This window comes from Bos indicus x Bos taurus, chromosome 1 (genome assembly GCF_003369695.1).
Source record: "Bos indicus x Bos taurus breed Angus x Brahman F1 hybrid chromosome 1, Bos_hybrid_MaternalHap_v2.0, whole genome shotgun sequence".
Classification (NCBI taxonomy): domain Eukaryota; kingdom Metazoa; phylum Chordata; class Mammalia; order Artiodactyla; family Bovidae; genus Bos; species Bos indicus x Bos taurus.
In genome coordinates, this window is record NC_040076.1 from 145,635,321 (window position 1) to 145,651,221 (window position 15,901).

Genomic DNA, 15,901 nt, shown 5'->3' on the forward strand with positions numbered 1-15,901 from the left:
AGGTGCTATCTTCTGCTCACATGTATCCGCACACCTGGACAGTGTACTGGAGACGTTTGTTTATGATTGATTGAATTCCAAAGCCAGTAAGTAGCATTGACCAAGATAAAGTCAGCTTGCAGGAGAACCTTAAGATAGGAGCAGCCGGAGCTCTAAGGCAGGCGAGGCTGGGCTCTGGGTTTACCCTCAGTGTGTGCTGGGGGGCTGGACATGAGCATGAGGGTATGATGGGGTCTCCAATTCTGGGTGACTCCTATGGGTTGTGAGAGGGTGAGGATGGGAGCAGGGGGCCAGGGCCATGGTCCAGGCACAAGTTAGCCATTCAGATGGGACAGGGGCTGTGGATGAGTGTGAGGTGTGGTTGGAGGCAGGCTTGTGGGACGTGAGGGCGGCCTAGGGGAAGGCCAGGTGTCTGTGCAGATGGGGTGTTTCCCAGGGAGGAGGAAGCACCGATGGGAGTGTGCAGAGATGCCACCAGGCCTAGAGTCGCCAGCAGTGCTCACAACTATCTCTATAGCTAAGCTTGGGAGGGCCCCCCAGATCTTTCTAAAACCTTGTAGATTTTTGCGTTTCTTCTGGTTTGTCAGCCTCCTCAGGTTTGAATTGTCCTTAGGACCTGAGCATGTGCTGGCCTTTGACCTGGAAGGAAGCCTGTGCCTCTGCAGGTGGTGTCCCTGGCATGAGGTGGCCCCTGGCCTTGGGGACTGGCAAAGCTCTGGGCCTTTGAGCTCCAGCGTGTGCCCAGTGTGGCACTCTGAACCTCAGCTTGGGTGTGAGGAGTGAGTCTGACCCACCATGCGAAGCCCCCAGGTGTGTGTGGTGGGGCCCCAGCTGAGGAGGGGTGAGAGTTTAGATGCTCCGCCGGGCCGTCCTGGAGGGTGGTGATGGTTAGTTAGGCTCAGTGGCACTGTGATTCTCCTAAGGACCGAGAGCATGAGCTCAGACAGGTCGGCAGGGGGAGGGAGGGCTAGACTGGAGCTAGTCCCAGCCCAGCTGTCCTCTGCAGAGACCGGGTGTGGGGCAGCCCTACCAGCCTCTCGCCCTCCCAGGCTCCCTGAAAGACCAGCCTGTGGTGACCCAGGGCTTGGAGCTGGGGGGTGGGGCGACTGAGCGTGTGTCAGGGTTCAATTCAGGGATGTTTGTTTACTGCTTACTGTTTACTTATGTGTGTTGAAGTCCAGGAAAAGGGTTGTTTCTAGGGAGGGAGGGGATAGAATTGGAGGTGTATGTGGAGTGGTGGTGATTTATTTTATAAAAGAGACATTGAAACAATGTGGCAGAATACTAGGTAATGAAAACCTGGATGGCTCCTTGTCACATTATTCTTGACAGTATTTTTATATGTAAAATATTTTATCATAACAGCCGAAAGGGCTCACCAAGTCTGCCTGTGGTAGACGAGCAGTCTCTGAGGAGGCAGAGGCCAAGGAGACAGCAGGCAGGGCCTGGGTGGCACCCATCCTGGCTCCTGGCCACAGGTCTCAGACGGAGGCTGTGCGTGGAGTGTCCAGAGTTCCCCACCCCCGTGCCCTGGCTCAGCGTGCCCATGATTGCTTTCCTAGGGCACAGTCACCAGCACCGCAACCTGCGTCCAGCTCCACAAAAAGGCCGAGCGAGTGGCCGCTGCTCTGATGGAGAAGGCGAGGCTGAGTGCCGGGGCCCATGTGGCCCTGGTCTACCCTCCAGGTAAGACCCGTGGCCCCCCGCGCATCCACCCTCGCCCGCCCTCTGTCCATGTCTGTACCCTGTGAGCGCCCGTGGCGAGCTGTGAGTCTACCCCGCCCGTCTCAGTGCAGCCTGCCTTCCTCTTGCTCTTCCAACCAAGCTGTTCTTTCCCTCCCTCCCCCCACCCTGTTTTATTACCAAAAACAAAGCAACCAGGTCAAATGATGGATCTTTGGCTTTCCCATCCCAACCACCTGCTCCATCCTCCTGAAGTAGCCTCTGTCCTGACCTCCATGGTCATCATTCCTCCCATTTCTTTATAGTTTGACCACCGCAATGAGCAGCTTCTGTAACCTGCAGGCTGCCCTCTTTCCATCTCTCCCTGGGTCCTGAGCATCCCTGCTGTCTGGAGTGGCTTGTGTATGCCGGGTGGCTGTTCCTGGGCTCCCACGAGGAACCCCGCATCAGACTCACTCCCCTTGCAAGACCCTGAATGTCCTCGGGTGCTTCCTCCTTTTGTAGAATTAGCACATTAGCTCCTATCGATGACCTTGTCCCACCTTCATTAACTCCTTAACGGTCACTAAACAGTGGTGTGTTAACTCTGACCAGCCATAAAACTAAATAGACACTTCCCCTGAATAGGATCTGGTCACCCAGTGGTAGAATTTGCTGTGAAAAGTGGGATGCTGCGTCTTTGCTGCTGTCAGTGAAATGAGCTCTGTGCCCTGTCGCACTCCCGTGGGAGCTGCTCCTGGGCCCTCGGGTGTGACCTCCTGTCCTGACCTTGCCTCCTGTGTCGGCTGGAACTAGGTGCCTGGCCAGTCCTCCATGGAGCCTGGTGTTGACAGCACCAGTCTGGGCACTAGGAGCTCATCCTTCCTGGGCTGGCCGCTGTCCCATTAACCCTTTCTGTGATCAGAGTTCCAATTGGAAAATGAGAGTCATAGCTTCTCTTAGAGGCAGTGTCTCCTGAGTTCATGCTGTCCCAGTCGTTCAGACTCAGGGTTAGAGGTCTTCACTGAACCTCGTCTCCATGATGTCTCTGTCTCCTTTTGTACCGAGGGTCAGGTTGAGAGTCTGTAGAACTCACATGTGCCTGGACTACTCACGTGCTTCATCCTGTGTCACATGCAGGACCCCCAAATAATGGCAGTCATACATGACCGCCCCCCCACCCCATGTGAGTTTTCACACAGGCTTCCTCCACTCACTCTCCCTGTAGCTGTGCTGTCTCATGGGGTGGTGGTGGGGGGCGGAAACTGCGAAGCTGGCCTCTCCTCACGTGCAGTCCACCAGGCCTGTATTCAGAGCCCTCCAGCCATGCACACCTCCATCTTTCTGTCCCAGTGGTACTGTTGCATTGTCCCTGGCTGGTTTCTCAGGAAGGTTCATGGGGACAGTGTCCCTTGAGCTCTGGCTTGTTGGTGACAGTCTGTACACTTTGTGGCAATAGTCATCCCTGCTGGGGCCTCAAACGTGTCCATTTTCTCCCGGCCTCAAGCATCGGGTTGGACTGTGATCTAATTTTCTTCCTCTGTGACTCACCTGCGCTTTTGCTCTCAGTGGTAGGAGGACACTTTCCCTTCTCAAAGTCCTCCGTGTGGTTGTGACATTGTTACAGGTCAGCGTTCCCACACAGAGGGCAGCTGTGCTCACCTCTCCCTGCAGGCAGGGCCACACAACATGTAAAGTGCCTGTGAATACCAAGCTGCAAGCCTGCCTTCTAATCTCAGGGGAGTTTTCTAGAATCAGTGTCTTCTCTCTGCCTCTGCTTGGATTTTCTTGGCGTTCATTCTCTTTGCTGCTCCCATCGCCCCTGTGTTAGCTCTTCTCGTCATTTTCCACGTTCTCTGTGTCCCTTGTCTTGTTGGCTCTTGGGCTCCTTCTAGTTCCATCTCCGTTTCTGAATTGTTTTTTAAAATAACTTCTAGTTCTTTCCTCATTTGTTTGTTTTAATTCTCATTTCGGTCATTCTCTTGTATCTTGTATCATTTTCTTAATGTATTGCATCTTAGCACATGTTGAAAGGGCTGCAGTTCTTATCTGCTGTCTTTTTCTGGACATATGATGATCGACCTCTGGTTCTTTTTCTTGTACTTTGTATGGGACTTGGCCACCATCAGGAAGCCTCCCTTCTCCCGTCGTCTTCTCTGCCCCGCCATGGGTCGTCCCAAGCTGGGCTGGATTGCTGGTCCCAAGTCCTCAGCTGCTCTCTGATCAGACCCCCAGGGGTGGGGATGAGACAACCTCCTCTGGGGCCTCCCTGATCAGGATGGCCGTGCCCTTGGGGCTCCAGGTCCTCCCACACTCCCTCCAGCCCCGCCTGCCCCTCGCAGCCCGGCACCCTGTCCTTGCGGCAGCTCTGCTCCGCCTGCTGGGCGCTGCTCTCCTGCTCCTCCGCCCTGCCCTCTCCCGCCTCGTCTCGGGGCTTCAGTCCTGGCAGTTTCTCTCCTGTGTCTGGCGCCCAGGTGAGGGGCACTTGGAAGGCCCTGCACTTTGAGCGGCAGCCTGTCCTTCCCTGGGCCAGGAATCCCAGGTTTCTGCAGGTGCTCCCGCAGGGCTGCAGGTGATGATCAGCGCCCACCCTCCCCTCCCCTCCCCACTTCGTGTTTGTTGTTGTTTCACCTGGAAGCTTGTTGGTTCTAGCTCAGGAGTTTTACTAGGAAATGCCCGGGTCTGGGTCCTCTCTCGCTTTCTTACCCACTTAATCCTCCTCTCAGGAAAATGTTCTTTCTCATTACTGCCTTTTCTTCCTCTGTTTCCTGCTTTTGGAATGCCTGAAGTCCTGTTTTGGGGGCTGTTCTCTGAGACTCAGGTCTCCTGCATGATGGCTTCCTTCACGTGTCCACGGTGCCACTCCTGGGAACCCAGCCCTGCAGCGCCGTCTCCCTTCAGCGTGTCTGGTGGGACGTGGCTTGTGCTGGGCACTTAATCCCGGGGCTGCTGTGGAGCGCTCCCTGCACAGAGCCTGCCGGGTTTCTTGACACGGACGCTAGGTGACGTGGACGCTCCAGGACTCCCACTGGCATCACAGTCACTCCTGCTTGTTCCTGTTCCAGGAATGTGAGGTCGTTTTTGTCCAGAACTGATCGCAGTCCCCGTTCCTTTCTTATCCTTGGACTCAGTGCAGGGCACGCAGCACTGACTGAGAGGAGGCCTGGGGTCACACTGGCAGGCTGGGGGAGGGCGCGGGTGGACATGCTGAGGTGATAGGAGGAGAGACGGACAGGGCCTGACGTTGCTCTCTGCTTTGGGGCATTTTTGACACTATTCATAAAAAGTGATAGTGCGTGGTGAAGGTCTGAATGTACATTTTAAAAACTTCGTAGCAGGAGGAGAGTGTGATTGACAGCTGGAGGGCAGACCGCACCCTGCTCGAGGCGGGAGGGGGCAGGTGTTTGCAGTTGCACAGAGGACCTGGTGTGCATCTCCTGTGAGGGGTGTGTGACCCTGCAGGAGCTGCAGGAAGTGGGGCGCAGGCAGGGGATAGCGTGAGCTGTTTGAGCTCGAGTGTTTGAGCTGCTGGCGGTGCTTGCTGTGTGGCACCTTGGGCAGAATGGCCATGCTGGTATAAGGATGCTCAAACGGGTCAGCCTTCCTGTCAGCTCATCTGTCCCCTGAGCTGCCCACAGGCACAGTGAGGATGGCTGGTCCCTGGGGGAGGAGCTTGGGCCATGACAGTGACCACACTGAGCGCTCCTGGCCCTGATGGAGCTTCAGGGACTTGTAGTGTGGTGAAACCCACAAGCTGGGTCAAACATTGCGTATTTATCTTGACTCTATAATCAAAACAGCCTGAGCCTGATGTCTTGTAGCCTAGTGATGCCAGGCAGGGCCTTGTCTCAGTTGAGGGCAGTGTCTTCAGGGCCTCTAGGGTGTGGGTGCAGGTGGTCTTAAGTCTGAATGAGGTCAAAATGGGAAAGCTGGGTTTTAAGTGTGGTTCAGTTCCCCCTGGTTTTAATTATGGAGAATTTTAAATACATAGATGAGTTGAAGGAGCCGTGAGTGGTCCCACTTTGCGTTGAGAGATTGAGAGCAGGGCAGGGGCATCCTGGCCCCTCCCTGGGGGTGTGGGCCTCGCCAGGGATGGACTGGTCCCCACGTTAGGGTGGAGATGGAAGGAGGAGGTGTGGCGTTTCTGGGTGGGCAGCTCACCTTCAGAGTGTCCTCCCAACCTCGCCCACCCACCTACAGAGTGCCCCGGAGGGCAGAACACGCTGCTCCATGAGGTTTGGGCCTCCCGTCCGCCATAGGCTCCTCTGGGCCGTGGCTGCACCCCACCCATCTCCTTGTCTCCCTGGGTCTAGGCTCGGGGCGACCTGTCCCTCCCTGCAGCGCTGTTTGGGGTGTGCGCTGTGATGCGAGAGGGTGGTTTAGTTCACACACGGTAGGTAGACCCACAGCCTGGACATTTGGGGCTGCCTTTGACCCACTGACACCCTCTGATCGTGTCTCTCCAGGGGTGGACCTCATTGCTGCCTTCTACGGCTGCCTGTACTGTGGCTGCGTGCCCGTCACCGTGCGGCCCCCACACCCCCAGAACCTTGCCACCACACTTCCTACCGTCAAGATGATTGTGGAGGTAGGTGGGCGCTGCGGCCTGAGCGTGGTAGGCCTGAGCGTGGTTTGCTCCTGGGTGCTGTCTCAGCTGTGCCCTCAACCCTGTGTCCTGCAGGTCAGCAAGTCTGCGTGCGTGCTCACCACGCAGGCCATCATGCGGCTGCTCAGGTCCAAAGAAGCAGCAGCCACCGTGGACGCCAGGACCTGGCCGACCATTCTGGACACAGGTGTGTGTGCTGCGCCTGGGATCTGCCCTCTGCTTCTTGTGTTGTAGGGATTGCATTGTCACCACCAAAATACAGAAGTTGGGTGAGGGAGCCTGAGTCGGTGGTGAGAGGAGCCTGGCCAGTGGGGCACCGGCAGCCCATCCAGCACCTCAAGCCTAAAGCGGGTACCCAGAGCAGAGGGTGGCCAGTGGAGGGCAGAGGTCCTTCCGAGGCCATGTGCCTGCAGAGAGACGCCTCCTGCTGCACTCAGCGCCCACGCAGCAGTGGGCAGTTGTGGGGACCAGACAGCTCCCACAGCACAGACCCTTCCCGGACCCCCAGGAGTCACATGGGCCCTCTGCCTGGGCCTGTTGGGTCAGCCTGAGGGCTGAGAGGGTCCCAGCCCCTCCCCATCAGGACACCCCAGACCAGCAGGCTCTGTAGGGAATTCAGGGTACACGACCACACAGGTGCCCACTGGCGAACAGACAGGGTCCCTCCTTCCCCATCGCTCCGCGTTGCACCTTACCCACCAGGGCATCGCCCACAAGAGGAGGTTTAGGACCGAGTGTCCGTGACCACCTGCTTGATACCACTGCAGGCACTGGGAGCTGGCCCAGGCAGCTGGTGGCAGGGGGGCTGGGCTCGGGGCAAACGGGCTCGAAGGCATCCTGTTGCCTCGCTCGCTCCCTGCCCCGCCTCACCTGTGCCCACCTGTGTGCGGTCAGCGCTGTGCCCCGTGGTCCTGAGGGGTGTGATGAAGTTGGGTGAGGGAGCTTGACCCAACTTCTCAGTGCTCGCTGTGCGCACAAATGGCAACGAGCCTGGCTCATCACAGGCTCCAGGACCCAGCACAGTCTCTGCCCCTCTGAGCTTTCCAGGGGCTGTCACGGGCTGCCTTCTCCCGTCCGTGTCCACCACGCCCACTGTCAGCCGCCACACGCTCAGTGCGGTTAGCGAGGGTCCTCTCCACGCGGCCTCCCCATGTCCACATGCAGCCTGACCTCTGCTCTGAGCTCCCTGTCCCCAGGGGCAGTCCTGTCTCCCCTTCCCTGCAAGCCCTGAAGTGGCATCCACACCACCCGTGTCTCCTGGTCCACAGATGACATACCCAAGAAGAAGGTGGCCAGCGTCTTCAGGCCCCCGTCCCCGGATGTGCTCGCGTACCTGGACTTCAGCGTGTCAACGACCGGGATCCTGGCGGGTGTGAAGGTGGGTCCTCTGGCTGGAGCCCCTGTCCGCCTCGTCCTGACCCAGAGAGTGCTGATGCGGGTCTGTGCAGGCCCTGCTTCCTCCCAGGCTGGAAGCAGCAGTTTTGCTCCTTAAAGCTTGTGTTAAATATCAGTAAACCCCAAAATTAGGTTAGCCTGAAGAGTAATGCATGTCTTGATGTTTTATGGTGATACCTAAACTTTCTGATTCATGACTCTGGCCTCGACAACCAGCTGGCTTGGATGAGTCTGTCACCAAAAGCTCTGTTAAAATTCTTTATCGCCCTGATGTCTCGCCTAGAAGGTTTTTAGTGTGCATTCCTGGGGGTTTTTGGTGTATGTGGGCTTTTACTCCTTCAGATGTCGCATGCAGCCACCAGCGCCCTGTGCCGCTCCATCAAGCTGCAGTGTGAGCTGTACCCCTCCAGGCAGATCGCCATCTGCCTCGACCCCTACTGTGGCCTCGGCTTCGCCCTGTGGTGTCTGTGCAGGTGAGTGGAGGGCGGGTGTCAGGGGAGTGGAGGGCGGGTGTGCAGGGGGGTGGACAGCAGGTGTCAGGTGAGTGGAGGGCGGGTGTCAGGTGAGTGGAGGGTGGATGTGAGGTGAGTGGAGGGTGGGTGTGAGGGGAGTGGAGGGTGGGTGTCAGGTGAGTGGAGGGTGGGTGTCAGGTGAGTGGAGGGTGGGTGTCAGGTGAGTGGAGGGTGGGTGTGCAGGGGGGTGGAGGGTGGGTGTCAGGTGAGTGGAGGGTGAGTTTCAGGTGAATGGAGGGTGGGTGTGCAGGGGGGTGGAGGGTGGGTGTCAGGTGAGTGGAGGATAGGTGTGCAGGGGCGTGGAGGGCGGGTGTCAGGGGAGTGGAGGGCGGGTGTCAGGTGAATGGAGAGTGGGTGTGCAGGGGGGTGGAGGGTGAGTGTCAGGTGAGTGGAGGGTGGGTGTCAGGTGAGTGGAGGGTGGTTGTGCAGGTGAGTGGAAGGTGGATGTCAGGTGAGTGGAAGTTGGATGTGCAGGTGAGTGGAGGGTGGGTGTCAGGTGAGTGGAGGGTGGGTGTCGGGTGAGTGGAGGGTGGGGGTGCAGATGAGTGGAGGGTGGGTGTCAGGTGAGTAGAGGGTGTGTGTGCAGGTGAGTGGAAGGTGGGTGTCGGGTGAGTGGAAGGTGGGTGTCAGGTGAGTGGAGGGTGGGTGTCAGGTGAGTGGAAGGTAGGTGTCAGGTGAGTAGAGGGTGTGTGTGCAGGTGAGTGGAAGGTGGGTGTCGGGTGAGTGGAAGGTGGGTGTCAGGTGAGTGGAGGGTGGATGTGCAGGTGAGTGGAAGGTGGGTGTCGGGTGAGTGGAAGGTGGGTGTCAGGTGAGTGGAGGGTGGATGTGCAGGTGAGTGGAAAGTAGGTGTCAGGTGAGTAGAGGGTGTGTGTGCAGGTGAGTGGAAGGTGGGTGTCGGGTGAGTGGAAGGTGGGTGTCGGGTGAGTGGGGGGTGGGTGTTGGGTGAGTGAGGGGTGAGTGTGCAGGTGATTGGAAGGTGGATGTCAGGTGAGTGGAGGGTGGGTGTCAGGTGAGTGGAGGGTGGGTGTCGGGTGAGTGGGGGGTGGGTGTTGGGTGAGTGCGGGGTGAGTGTGCAGGTGATTGGAAGGTGGATGTCAGGTGAGTGGAGGGTGGGTGTCAGGTGAGTGGAAGGTGGGTGTCGGGTGAGTGGGGGGTGGGTGTTGGGTGAGTGCGGGGTGAGTGTGCAGGTGATTGGAAGGTGGATGTCAGGTGAGTGGAGTGTGGGTGTGCAGGTGAGTGGAAGGTGGGTGTCAGGTGAGTGGAAGTTGGATGTGCAGGTGAGTGGAGGGTGGATGTCAGGTGAGTGGAGGGTGAGTGTACAGGCACGTGCACCATGGGTGTTCAGGTACAGCTCCACCCACTCCTTACCACCTGCTAACTGAACCGCTTCTCTAAAGTCCCACCCCCACCCATCTCTAAGATATATTGTTAAGGGTCCAGGAAGCAGAGGATACACCCTGAATGGCTGGTGTGTGTGAGTGTGCCGGCAGCTGGAGTGTGGGTCTGAAATGGAGTTAAAGGGTAGAAGTGCATTTTTATTAAATGCACACTCTGTGTTACTACCAATTCCATCCAGGACAGGGAAGTAGGGACCCATCTTCATGAATAGAACCTAGCCCTGCCCACAGTGGGTCCCTCACCAAGACCCTGGGCCCCTGAATGCTGGTGGGCGGACCTGCGTCCCACATTTTCCACCGAAACCCCGACTTGACCAGAGCAGGAGGGGCGGACTCTGCCTGGAAGGGCAGATCCTTGAGGGGTGAGGTGTAGTGCTGACCCCTCCCTGTCGCTGTCACAGCGTCTACTCTGGACACCAGTCGGTACTGGTGCCCCCGCCGGAGCTGGAGACCAACGTGTCCCTGTGGCTGTGGGCCGTCAGCCAGTACAAGGCGCGCGTCACGTTCTGCTCCTACTCGGTGATGGAGATGTGTGCCCGGGGCCTGGGTGCGCAGACAGCGGCACTCAGAGTGAGTGCGGGCGGGCCTGGAGAGACCCCAGGGACAGTTCCGGTGGGAAGAGGGGGCTGGAAACAGAAAACCCTCCCTGGGGGCCCTGCCCCGCGCTGTGAGCTCCACCCCCACACATACCTGTGGAGCACCCCGCAGCGGCCCCTCACTTCTTCTGGGAGGAGATGAGGGGTGGGTCCGACCCTGGCTCTGAGCGTACCGAGGGATCTCTGAGGCCTCATGGTCCCCAGGGCCTGGGGCTGGAGTGTAGCAGCGGAGGACGCGGAGGCACGGAACCCAGGGGCCGGGGCTCCGTGCGGTTTGGCCCTTGCGCGCAGACGCAGGCGTGGCATGCACGCTCCTCCCGCAGATGAAGGGCGTGAACCTGTCGTGTGTGCGCACCTGCATGGTGGTGGCTGAGGAGCGGCCCAGAATCGCGCTCACACAGTCCTTCTCCAAGCTGTTCAGAGACCTGGGCCTGCCCGCGCGCGCCGTGAGCACCACGTTCGGCTGCAGGGTCAATGTGGCCATCTGCCTCCAGGTAAGGCCGCGGGGCTTCCTCAGGGCGCCTGTGCACGCCCTGCACCGCCCCGTCCCTTGGTCCCTTCTGGCCTCCAGCCTTTTGATTTTCCAAGTATGGCTTTGAGAACTGAGCATTTTTGTTTAAAAGAGATTCTGTTCTTGATGAACAAAGGCTTATTTGGAAAAAGCACCAGTTGTTTTTGAACAGTGACAATTACTGAGAGGAATTGATAAGCTGGACACAGTATGCAGCTAATATTCCAAAGCAAGATTGAGTTTATTGTTTTGTGAGACATCTGGCAATTTTAAATGGAAACATTAATGAGTGTGATCATTTATATTGCCCTAAACTCATTCTTGAAACACTGAGGTATTTTACTTTTTAAAAGGAAACAAAGTTTCAGAACAGCTCACTGTAGCAGTGTTCTGCTTCTTCAGGGGGCTGGGGCTCTTTTCCAGGTTTCTGGCTGGTATCTCAATCCCACTTCTTTCTAAAATGCATTGCGTGCACCTGCTCCTACATTCAGGGTTGTTGGGAGGAAAGGCCTCAGGAGAACCACAGTCCCTCGTCCCCCAGCCCCGGTCCTGACCAATGCCCGCCGGGTGCAGGGCGTGTCTGGACTGGGGAGATCAGCATCCTGTTGTCCAGGTGTTCCTGTGACATCCTCTCCACAGTATAGATGCCGACCGTCCAGGTCTCGCTTGGACCCTTACTGCATAGCAGGAGGAGGTGGAGGGGTCCCTCGGGAGATCCCTTCTGATGTCGATGGTGCGACTGCACCTCGACTGGTGGCGTGGGGTTGGTGGCTGTATGCGCGGCCCTTCTGTCCGCTCAGCGTCTGGGAGCCGGCTCCTCCTTCCTGGAAACGTCAGCAGGAGCCTGGCTATTGCTCTGTGCGCTTCGATGCAGTGATGCCTTTTGCTCTCTCTCAGCTCCTTCCTCACGTGCCTATGCTCTCTGTTTGTGTTTCCTGTGGCGTCTCTTCCCTGTCTCGCTCTGCTGGCCTCCTTTGTGTCTGTCAGCCCAACAGGCTGGGAAAGCTGGCTGAGCAGGTATGACCTTGACCTTGACCTCGAGGTGCCTCTGTGCTTCTGTGAGTTCATGTGGCCTCTCGTGGTCTTGCTCCTTTGTAAAAACGAGCTTAAAAGCAGAGTATTTTCAGAAGTATTTAGCATTCACAGTCTGCTGCCTCTGGAGGAAGAGCCGTCTTCATTCCAGGGCAGACGTTGGTGACATTGTCTGGGATCGCCAGAGAATGGTGTTGGGGCGGAGTGTCTGTGTACTTTGATGTTCAGTGTCTAACAGAAGGGACGTGCTGTCCTCTGTCAGGGCCAACGTCAGGTGTCAAGTGAGAGGAATGGAGTGGGAACATCACTGAACGTCCTGCTGAGGCCTCGCCCCTGAAGGAGCCACGCTGTGCTCAGCCCTTAAGAGAATTAGGTCTGAGCAAGCACAGCTCAGGGAAATGCCCCCAAACCCATGGTGGTGTTTTCTCAGGGACCAGTGGGAATCGAAGCTGTCAGGACTGAAATGTGAGATTGTTTGCCTTGATCTCTCCCTTCAGTGCTAGGGGAGGCTTCCCGCCATGTCAGCAAGTCTTGTAGGTGTTTGGAGGAAGGCAGACACCTGCTGGGGGCAGAGCAGTTGCCTTCCCGCCCCCGCCCCGCCCCCTGGCTGGGAGGAGCTGTGCCTGTGTGCATGCCACACCCCTGGAAACGATGGGCGTGAGGTTTGAGCGGACGTTCCTCTGCTCCCCTTGCAGGGCACGGCCGGCCCAGACCCCACAACTGTCTATGTGGACATGAGGGCACTGCGCCATGACAGGTAACAGCCCCCAGCCCCCTTCAGCCTGGGCCTCCCCTGCCCACTGTGTTCTTCCTTTTTAAAAAAGTTATTTTGTTTTATTTTTTATTCGCTGTGCTGGGTTTCGCTGCAGTGCTCAGGCTTCTCATTGCGGTGGCTTCTGCAGAGCACAGGCTCTAGGTGCTTGGGCTCAGTAGTTGTGGCACGTGGTCTTAGTTGCCCCTTGGCATGTGGGGTCTCCCCGAAACAGGGGTTGAACCCATGGCCCCTGCATGGGCAGGAGGATTCTTAACCACTGGACTGCAGGGAAGTCTCACCATGTCCTCCTTTAATCAGTTGTTCCCACGACCAGGAGGGGACCGACCTTCCAAGAGTGACCGAGCATTTGACACTGGGATTTTTATGGGTAAAAACCAGGAAGACCCGTCTCCAGGCAGGATGTAGGCATCCTGTCAGCACATGTGTCCTGGGGGCCCCACGGTGTGTGCCTCGAGGCCTGGGTCCCCCCCGGCTTTAGAGCCAGATTCTGACCCTCACATTCAGCTTGAGGGAAACTGTGGTGGACTCTCCTGGAGGGCGAGGCCAGCTGGCCAGGGGCTCCTGACCTGAGCGCTGCTGGTTGAGCCAGGCACCTGAAGTCACTGTCCCAAGGTCACAGCAAGGTCACGATCCAAGGCCAAAGGCTTGGCTGCCGTCACGGGACTGCCCGTCACAGTGCTGATCAATTCTGATTGCCTTATGAGTTGCCTTCTTTAGAGATTGCTGTCTGTGTAGTCAATTTTATTTGTTTCCCTTGTTCGTTTGTAGGGTACGTCTGGTGGAACGGGGCTCTCCGCACAGTCTGCCATTGACTGAGTCTGGAAAGGTAGTGGCGTGGGGCTTGGCTTCCAGCTTATGTCCCCTGAGGTCCAGCTGGCCTCACCTCCTTGCATACGCGCACACACACACACACATACACATACACACACACTCACACAGACACACACATGTACTCACAGACACACACATACATACACACTTGCACACATACACACACATACTCACATGCATTCACACAGTCACACAAGCTCAGACACACTTACACATACCCACATATAGACACACCCATACACATCATACAAACAGATGCACACTCACATACACTCACACACCCATACACATACACTCACATACAACACGCACACACGTACATGCTCACACACTCTCTACATCTTTCTGTCCACATCTGAGCTCCAGCCCAGAGGGAGGACCTCAGATGCAGACCTGCAGGAACTGCACTGCAGGGTCTTGAGGCCTTGGCGCTTTGGTGCCACCTGGAGCAGCCCACTGGGGCCTGGAAGAGCTTCTCCCCTGGCTCAGGTGACAGCTAGGCAGTATCCCCAGTGGCAGTTCACCATTAAAGCAGTCCAGGCCTGGTTCGACCGCATGAGCTGTGTCAAGGGCTTAGGTGGTGGGGCCGTGAGACCACCCAAGGGCACCTAGGGAAAAACTGTGGGCCACCATGAGGGCTCAGCAGGCATAGACCCAGGAGACCAGGCATTTTCAGAACCAGGGGAGGTTCGGAGGAAAGAAGAAGGCTCCCAGGAGCGGTCAGGCAGGGTGAAGGGGGAGGGACTTGAGGGGGATGCGCGACAGAGTGGAGCCAGCACAGCCCCTAGCCCTGCTCACACACGCTGTGCACATGTCTGCCTCTCAGGAGGCAGGGCGTGCCCAGAGAGGGACAGGGCAGCGGGGGCAGCACTGATGAGCCCAGGTGAGTGTGGGAGAGGAGCTAGTAGGGGCTGTGTACCTCCCGAGGGCGGCCCCAGAAGAGGAGCAGGCTCAGCTGGTGTGAAGGTCCCGGGACCACAGAGAGGCTAGTGTGGCTGGAGCTTCACGGAGTGGAGGGGAGGAGGGAGAGTGTAGGTGTCGGAGGGAGGGGCTGGGGGCTGGAGATGGTCCTGGGCTCCCCCACCCTTCCCTGGGTGCACAGACGTGTCCCACTACAATCTGCATTTTCCTTTCTGTAAACATGGTGGTTTTTCTCAAAGCAGTTCTTAATTCTTTCTGGTACATTTTTATTTCTTATCACATGTGGCTCTGCACTCAGTTTTGATGGACTTCCCCCCCTGTTATTTCTCTGTTACAATAACTTGGGCCTGATGGACTGGGGTTCTGGGAAGAGCTCTGGGTCCTCAGGGTCCAGGTTGGTAACATGGGGGGAGGTCAGAGGCTCAGCAGCATCCCATGGGCAACAGAACAGAGCCCGACCAGCCTTCCGTGACCCCTCGCCTCTCCCCCACCTGCTGGAAAGCTCCACTGTCATCTCCTGTTTTACACCCAGGGAAACTAAGGACACAGAATAGGTACCCAGAAGCAGCCAGGTGGTCAGTCCCATGTCCAGTGGGGCCGCAGGCCCCGGGTTGGGATGCTGAACATGAAGCACCCTCCCCAGCCTTCTCCACAGCCTCTGGTGGGCATGGAGCCCCAAGTCTGAGGGCAGGAATGCCTCTTGGTGGCCAGGTTTCCTTCCAGAACCAGAAACTCTGGGGTGGGTGGGGGCCCAGCCGAGCTGTGTTTGGACTCCCTGGCCTCAAGAGCCCCGACAGGGGCCTCAGGGAAAGATCCCCTCCTCCCCTCTCCATGTCCAAAATAGAGTTCATTCTCAGGAGCTGGATGATTTTGCTAAGATTCACAATTTATTTTTATTTATTAAAATCTCTTACTTCTGTTAAAATTCAGTCAGATTTAGGTCGGGTTCTGAACCTGGTCATGGCCGTGTATGAGTCACGTCCTTGTGATCAGCTTCAAAGGGCGTTGTTTTTGCCGCTCTTGCGTCAGGAGGGCCACGCTCCCTCTGACGAGCATGGTTCTCCTTCCAGATTCTCCCTGGAGTGAAGGTCATCATCGCCCACACAGAGACCAGAGGGCCCCTGGGAGACTCGCACCTGGGGGAGGTGAGGATGGGGACCCCACCTCTCGCTGGCCCCTGGGTGTGCATGCGGGTTACTCCCAGTTCTTTCTTTGCGATGAACTGTACGCTGCAGTCCTGCAACTGTCACTCAGGGGTCCTAGGAGGGGAACGGTTTGTTTGAAGGCGAGAATTCTTTGCTCTCTGGGCCTCTCTTGTGACTTATTTCAAGCCCCTTACCCCCACCCCACTGTGTGCTGCCGTGTCTTGGGACACACAGTGCCTGGCACTTGTGATGACTGACCCCCTTGTGCTCTGGGCCCCAGATCTGGGTGAGCAGCCCCCACAATGCCACCGGGTACTACACAGTCTACGGGGAAGAGGGGCTCCATGCCGACCACTTCAGTGCCCGGCTGAGTTTCGGAGACACCCAGACTGTTTGGGCGAGGACTGGCTTCCTGGGCTTCCTTCGAAGGACAGAGCTCACCGATGCCAGCGGAGGTGAGGGGTCCTATGCAGTGCTCACCCCCAGTCTTGGGGCTACCACAGCCAGGAGCCCCTACA

The 15,901-nt window shown here is 57.5% G+C and overlaps 1 protein-coding gene across 8 annotated transcripts in view; it reads left to right on the forward strand.

Annotated features, from left to right (window-relative positions):
• Positions 1–15,901, forward strand: part of DIP2A (disco interacting protein 2 homolog A) — a 121,350-nt gene that overhangs the window by 99,525 nt on the left and 5,924 nt on the right. For 6 of the 8 annotated variants that reach the window (XM_027548407.1, XM_027548416.1, XM_027548450.1 and 3 more), the window contains 12 exons: positions 1,563–1,686; positions 6,129–6,250; positions 6,344–6,455; positions 7,537–7,646; positions 8,006–8,136; positions 9,974–10,142; positions 10,492–10,662; positions 11,667–11,696; positions 12,407–12,468; positions 13,255–13,312; positions 15,309–15,383; positions 15,664–15,838. In XM_027548407.1, the coding sequence (XP_027404208.1) occupies positions 1,563–1,686; positions 6,129–6,250; positions 6,344–6,455; positions 7,537–7,646; positions 8,006–8,136; positions 9,974–10,142; positions 10,492–10,662; positions 11,667–11,696; positions 12,407–12,468; positions 13,255–13,312; positions 15,309–15,383; positions 15,664–15,838 (1,339 nt within the window). The remainder of the gene's footprint in view (positions 1–1,562; positions 1,687–6,128; positions 6,251–6,343; positions 6,456–7,536; positions 7,647–8,005; positions 8,137–9,973; positions 10,143–10,491; positions 10,663–11,666; positions 11,697–12,406; positions 12,469–13,254; positions 13,313–15,308; positions 15,384–15,663; positions 15,839–15,901) is intronic. The other 2 variants (XM_027548424.1, XM_027548433.1) reach the window with 1 other exon arrangement.